Below are 7,733 nucleotides of genomic sequence, written 5' to 3'. Positions count from 1 at the left end.
ACTTTAGTGGGCTTGAAGCAGACTTGGGCCATCTACCCGACCCAATTCAACAGGAGTGCTGCCGACACTTTCAAAAATACAAAGGACACCAATGCAAGTGGTGTGCAAAAGACATGAATATCGTGGCCGACAAAGAATCGTTGTATGATAGCGACATATCACCAAACAACGAAGAAAATGTAGAAAACTAGTGGGCATGGGACCCATTTAGAGATAAGCCTTATCTCTAAGGCAATTATGTAACATATTTTCTACGTTTTCTTTTTCTTTTTGTCTTGTCATTTCTTTTTCGTGTGCTGTAAAGGAAAGAGACGTTGTGCCAATTATGAAGGCCAACTTGTGAGTCTCTCATCCTATAAATAAGGGCCTCGAAGCTCATTTGTATTCACCATGAATTGAAGCAATATAAGTTATATCAGTTTGATATGAGCTTGCCTCTTAGTTTTAAGAACTAGTGGTCCTATAGTGGTAAAACACTATAGCTGAGAATTCTTGAGGTAATACTCTGGAGGAATTCGCCCTGAGTTGGGATAAACTCAATACAAGCAGAAAAAACTGCTGAAGAAGATCAGATTGCTGAAGCAAAACCAACCCATATTTCTGAAGAAATCAGGTATGAATTTATTATAAAACATGTCTGAAGTTTCATATTTTGAAGGAACATCTAGTTATTATGCTGATAGCATAATAGATAATAAAATTGAAGAAGCAGATTTATCTTTAACTGCTGAAGAAAATTTTAAAAGAAAGTTTAGTAAACTTAAAGAATTTTTATCAAGAAAAAATATTCTAAAATTTGGAATAATGGTAGGAGAGGAAGCAATTCCAATTGAAACAACTAATGGGAAAATAGTTATATCGACTATAGATAAACAACAAATCGATAGAAGACTTGAAAAATTTTCTGAAAATGAAAGAAGAAAGATTGGTTATATTCATATATCAACCATTCAAATTCTAATCAAAAGTACCTTCATGAAAGGTATTGATTCACCTTTAAAAATAGCTCTAGAAGATTCGAGAATTAGAAATAAGAAACAAGCTGTAATTGCAAAAGGAAAATGTAATCTAAAATATGGAAAGATAAAATTTGATATAAATTTACAAATGGGATTATCTCTGAAAGATATAGATCTAAATAAATCTATAGTTTTTCATTATAAATTAGAAGACTCAACATTTATGAAAGAAGGTAATCATCCTTTTACAATTTACTACAGAATTAATTATGCTTTGAGTAATTCACATCATAGCATAGAATTCATAGGAAAAGATACAATTCATATTGATGAATTATTTACACCATTAATTACTTTGGAAACACCAATATTTAAAAATATCACAAGAAATAGTTTTTCTTTGATAGAAGCAGAAAAGAATATGTTTGAAGAAACAGAAAAACCATTGTTTAGAAGCCAAAGTCTTCGAATAACATCACCAAACAGAGATCAAAAAGATTTTAGCAAATCATTAAGTTCTCGAACTATATTTGAAGATGATGCTTCATCCTCATTCGAACCACCTAGAAAGGATTTCGAAATTAAAGAAGAAAGTGAGCTGAAAAAGCTACAAGATTCTATAAAAACTTTATCGATACAGGTTAATAAAATTAATCAAAAACTATAAAAGTTAAAATGCCTGGATTAAATCTAAAAACAGAGTTACAACTCTATAAGCAAAAACTAGAAGAAATAATTTCTGAAATAAATTATCAAAATACAAGAATTATGTTAAAACAAATTCTTTTTGCTTCACAAGATTTAATAATCTACCATGTAGATTCTATTTCTAAGTTATTAGAAGAAATAGAAGATTTGAATACTCTTACAAGTATTCAGCAAGAAAAAGCAAAAATGCTTTTAGAACCCTTTCAAGGTTTAGCAAAAATCGAAGAAATGTTAAAACAAATAAAAACTGAACAAATGTTAGAACAAGAAAACCTCCGCTGGAGAATCAACAATTAGATATGCCTGGTTTAACTCTTAAATCAGAATTAATACTTTTTAAAACTAGGTTACAACATCTAGTAAGTGATATAGAATGGTATTATGATCTAATAACATACAAACAAATAATATATAAAGCTCAAACTTTAATGAGATCTCATATAGATTTAATTGAAGATCTGGTAGAAGAAATGCAAGAAAATCTCACAGAGATTCAAAAGAAAAAAGCAAAAATTCTTTTAGAACCTTTTTGGGGTTTAGAAAGAATTGAACAACTTATAAATGAAGCTCGAGCTCGAGAAAATTCCGCAAAAAACCCCACTCCAAATCTGGTATCAGAGCCAGGAACACAATCCTAAAGGATAAAAATGAAAACAATAATAAAAAAGAAATTAAAAATATCTTTTTTCTTAAAACAAAAGCTTTTTAAAATCGTTTTTCCAAATAACCGATTTAAAAAGACATCCACGTGGCACTCTCCCATTAAGCCACATAAGCGACTTTTCCAAAAAAGTCACAATAGTAACTTCACCATAGAAGCCCCCTATTTATAGTCTTATCTTGATAGACAAGTAATAAGGGTGATATCGAAGTCTCTTTTTTTTCATGGGGTAATAATGATAATATAATCTAATTAAATCAAACTCCGTAATTTTCTTCTTACCATATATAATATTTTTAAGATGGGACTGATGTTAGTCTCTTTTTTTATGGGGAATGTAATAATGATAATATAAACTAATTAAATCAAACTTCGTAATTTTCTTCTTACCATATATAATATTTTTAAGAAGGGACTGATGTATTTTTTATTTCCTTTTTACATTGGTATATAGCACTTTTTGTTGACGAAAATGGAATGGAGGTAATTAATACAATGTTTACAAAATCATAAAAAAATGATATTTAAGAAACTATATGCTTGGCTGTAAGTAATCTAACAACACAAAAAATAACGTGTAATTTTTATTTTCTTTAATAAAAACATCAAGTATCATATTTTGTGAGTTGTCTTGATCAAAAATATTTAATGCGTTAGTATTTTACGATAAGTTAATTTTGAAACTAATCATCTCTTTTTTTTTTTTGTTACAAAACTAATCATGTTTTATTTTTTATGTCACTTGTTTTCTTTCTTTAATAATGATGTACTTTGACTTGTCCCTAAAGTAACTTCTACGGAAGTAATACTTATATGATCACAAGTCTTAATATAAATCATTTAGACACACACATGAAAATACATATCATTTAGGCGATCAATGTGTGAAATAAGCTAAAATTAAGTGATAATAAAAGCGGAGTGTGATTTATTTCAAATGAAGGGTGTATTGGAATTAATTTAATAATTGATCAAGACAAACATGCTCTATAAAGATTAAAACTATAATCATACATTAGTGTGGAAAACATATGGGCATGTATATAAAGTATGATCTCCAACAATAGTGTAGAAAACATAAGAGCATGTATATAAAGTACGATCTACAACAAGTTTGATTTACAAGAATATTAAGAAATTGAAGGTAGGTATTAGGAATACCTGCAGTATTGCTGACAACACTCTCTCAACAACAACGATAAGCAAGTGGAGGTGGTGATCTGAAACTGTTGTTTTCGCAATTGTCTTGAAATTGTTGGTTTTGGATTTTCAAAATGTTGTATTTGAATTTCCAGTCTATAATGAAAAAGAATATTCATCTACTGAATGTTGTATTTGAATTTCCAAAGTCTATAATGAAAAAAAATATTCATCTACTGAAGTTGTCACTAGGTTGAGTCATACCAAAAGAGACTATGGTCTTAAAAACACTCTTAATTTGAAGGGACGAAAAAAAAAAGATGAAGAGAAGAACGACTTGTCAACGCCAGTCAAAGAGGGAGAGAGAGAAGAAAAGGATTTTGAGTTTCATAATATTTTTTTGGTGTGTAGAATGCACTTTGTGGACTCTCTATTTATAGAGAAAATTCACAACTAATATGTGAGAAAATTTGGGAACAAGTAAATCAAATATTAGATATAGTACAAAAATAACTCAAATTGAGTACCAAAATATATCATATTGAATACAAAAATATATTATTCAGTGCAAAAATATACTATTGATTATTAAAATATATTGCATATTATGTACCAAAATATTTATATTTCATACAAAAATATTTCAGATTGCGTTCCACAATATTTTAGGCAAAACTTGGAGATTAAGAAAACACTTTATAATAATGATTAAATTAATTATTTAATTTAACATTTCCGAATAACACAATATATATATATATATATATATGAATATATTTTTTTCTCTAGTGTTTACTTCGTTCACATACTAATGTACATCCTTAGAGGTACACCCTCTACTATATAAACAACACTAATTAATGTGTGTGATCTATGCAATGTGAGACAACCATTTTTTTCAATTCACACAACACTAATTCCACCCAATGTGGGAATTTGTGTTTACTCTTTTAACTAAAATACCACACATGTTCCAACATAAACACATAATTTGGTTCTTTCCTCAATCGTACCTTTATGGCTCAAGTTATTTTCAAATGGGGATATGTACTTGTAAAAAAGTACGGTAAGGAATACTAGGATTCTAGGGTTTAGACTAATTATTGGATGCCCTGAGAATAATCCCAGGAGAGGTATTTATAGCCTGCTATGGGCTTGGGCTTTGGTTGCTTGGTTCTCAAGCAGTAGGGGTATTTACGTATTTTGGGTGGTTTTTAGAAGGTCCTGGAGACTAATTGAGGCAGCGTCCTACGGAAGGCGTGCCTGGGCCTGGATAACCTCTCTGAAGGTGTCTGAGCCCTTCTAGAGGGTGACTTAGCCCCTCTGGAGGGCGCCTAGGCCCTTGTGGAGAGTTTTTGAGCCTCTAGGAATATTATGACGGTCCACATCCCCCCAAGCACAAGTCTTGGGACAAGGCGAAGTCATGATGACATGGGAACGGATCTTTTGGAGGTCATAGAGTCCCTTAGGAATGCTATGATGGTCCACTTAGGAATGCTATGACGGTCCACAGCCCCCCAAGCATAAGTCTTGGGACAAGGCGAAGTGATGATGACATGGGAACGGATCTTCTGGAGGTCATAGAGTCCCTTAGGAATGCGTGTTTAGAGCATTCCGAAGGTCCCAATGATGGATTATACAACCTAAATTCAGAGCATTGTATTGAGCCTATCATGGGACGTTGTAAGCATATGGGCGACTGTACTTACTCAAAATATGGGCGACGTACGTTGTGTGGCGTGGACTGAGGCATAAGCTCGCCTTCTGGACGCTTCGTATTCTTTGCCATTTCCGATGATCACCACGTGTCGAGATCTGATGACGTTATTCCACTCAATCGTCCTGGACACGCTTCCCAAGGCGATTTCGATTCTTTAAAAGTGTGTTTGGCTTTTTACCTTTTTCATTTCTTTCGCTTAACTTCTACTGTTCCAAGTTCCTCTCGTCCGTTTCTCTTCCGGCTAAGCAGCTTCAGCATACACTTGCTTCCTTTCTTCACAGGTATTCCTCAACTCCTACCCTCTCTCACATTTTACTTTGTTTTTTCGCGATTCGTGAGAGTTCGAGTTTGAGATATGGTGTTGATTAGAGAGTGTGACGAAAAGGGAAAACTGGTTCAACCTACTGACCCAGTTGAGAGGGATCGTTTGAGGAAGGAGTGTCTAAAACACGCTACTGGTCCTGACGGGATTATTAACTAGGACACTTATTATGATGGTTTATTCGGGGAGGGGTTGTTTAGCGATTTATCTAGTGAATCTAGCACTAATTCGGGTAGAGATAGTGATTGTGTGTTTTTGTCTGCCACTTCAGGAACGAACCGTAAGGAGGACGAGTGCCAGGAGATTCGTCCGTTCCAGATTGATGTAGGGTTGGTGGGAGACGAACATTCTTCTAGGTTAGTTGAAATGGCCTCATTTGCCGAAGAAGTATTAGCGGAGGAGTCCCTGTATGTTGACGTGTCTGCCCTGGACACCTTTCGGAGCAAGTTTGACATTTCCGCCACTGGGCGAGAAGAGGACGTAGTATTGTTGTCTTGTGACCCTGGCGAGCGTGCTTGTGATCAAGAGATGGCGGGCGAGGGCAATGAATCGTATTTCGTTTATGCCGACGTGTTGGAAGAGTTTGGCGTAAAGATTCCCTTCACGCCTTTTGAGATGGATGTCTTGAGACTTCTTAACGTGGCGCCCATTCAAAAACGCCCCAATAGTTGGGCGTTTATCCGTGGTTTCGAGCTTTTATGCAAGTCTTTAGGTCTGGAGCCTTCTGTTGGTGTTTTCTTTCACTTCTATGGGACCAAGGACGTCAACAAAGGCACATGGATTGCGATATCTGCCCATTCTGGGAAAAGGTTGTTTCCTACTTATGCAAGAAACTTTAAAAAGGAATGGCGAGACACCTTTGTTAGGGTACAGGGGGCGCCGGAGTGTTCTACATCTTCTGTGCTGGTGGACGGTGTGTCCAAGTTTCCATTGAGATGGACAGGTACTCCCTTGGCAGTGAAAGGGTATGATCGTGACGCGATGTCACCCTACGAGCGTAAGCTTGTGCACTTCTTGGAGGAGGCCCCTTTAACTAATATTCATGAGCTATTAAATAGGGAAGGTGATGTCGTTCGTTTGAACGCTTATTTACGTGAGTGTTCTCTTAACAGTTTGTGTTGAATTTTATTTTGAGAGTTTATCATGTTATCCTTCTAACCGGTGTCGTTTGGCCTTTTGTAGAGGAAATGTTGCCTCTCACTGGAGCAGAGATGAGAAAGTATCTGGCGGATCTTGAGAAGAGTCAGAACCCGGATGGTTATGTGTCCAGCAGCCCGGGGGGTGTTTCTTTGAGGAAGTTGAAACGCAAAGAGTCTTCTAGCAAGGGTGAAGTGGGAGTCATTGAGGTGGATGATTTAGAGGGTACTGGGGGGGGGGGGGGGGGAAACGCCCTTGTTTCTGCAGAGTCGTCGGCGTCCAAGAAGTCGAGGACAGCCCGGGGGGCTAAAACTGGGGGAGGTCGCCCCCCGTTGGGGAAAGAGGTTGGTGGTACGTCACTGAATGATGAGGCCATGGAGTCTTTCTGGCATTCGGAGTTTGACTTTCGTCGGTATGTGCTTTTGATCACCCTACGTTTTTTCTTTTTATGTTTGAAAATAAATTAATTCTTTGCGACACTGTTGTCTGGCGACTTGTAGGTACATGAAAGAAAAAGTGTTGTTTGCGAAAGTGGAAGTTGAAGCCGGGGTGAAAGCCAAGTGCAGTGACCTGGTTACTGATGCTTTTACTGCAACTTTGAGGGTCTTACTGATGACCCACTATTTGGAGGTGAAGCATGACCTGGTGGAGAAAAAGTATAATGATGTTGCGGAGGATGTTGAGAAATGGAAGCATAAGTCTACTGGGCTAGATGGTCGTCTCAAAGAGGCGTTGAGGGACAAGAAAGCTGCAGAGGACGCCTTGAAAGAGATGAAGGAAGCGAAAGAGAAAGCAGAGAGGGAAAGGGATGAAAATAGAGCTGCGCTGGAGAAGTCAGAGGCGGCAGTAGACGAGGGGAGGCGAGCCTTGGCGATATACTTTGAGAAAGGTTTCGGGCGTGCTAAGGAACAAGTCCTTTTGTTCAACCCTGACGCGACGGTGGAGGAACTTGATCCGTTTAAGGTGATCGTTGATGGAGAGCTGGTTGATGACGAGTGATAACGCTTGTCGTAGTCTTTTTCTTTTTTTGTAACTTAAATTCGGCGACTTTGCGAAGCGCCTTGTGGACAACGTGTACTTTCTTAA

The 7,733-nt window shown here is 36.4% G+C and overlaps 1 protein-coding gene across 1 annotated transcript; it reads left to right on the top strand.

The window, feature by feature from the left end:
- The first annotated feature begins 633 nt into the window (after positions 1-633).
- LOC146955250 (uncharacterized) lies at positions 634-1,626 on the top strand. The gene is made up of 2 exons (XM_085708424.1): positions 634-1,433; positions 1,518-1,626. The coding sequence occupies exons 1-2, from the start codon at positions 634-636 to the stop codon at positions 1,624-1,626; spliced, it is 909 nt and encodes a 302-aa protein (XP_085564550.1).
- Positions 1,627-7,733: the final 6,107 nt, after the last annotated feature.

This window comes from Medicago sativa, chromosome 1, assembly GCF_051527215.1.
Source record: "Medicago sativa cultivar Bolivia chromosome 1, Bolivia_mono, whole genome shotgun sequence".
NCBI lineage: Eukaryota > Viridiplantae > Streptophyta > Magnoliopsida > Fabales > Fabaceae > Medicago > Medicago sativa.
This window is presented reverse-complemented; position numbering and strand designations above follow the sequence as displayed.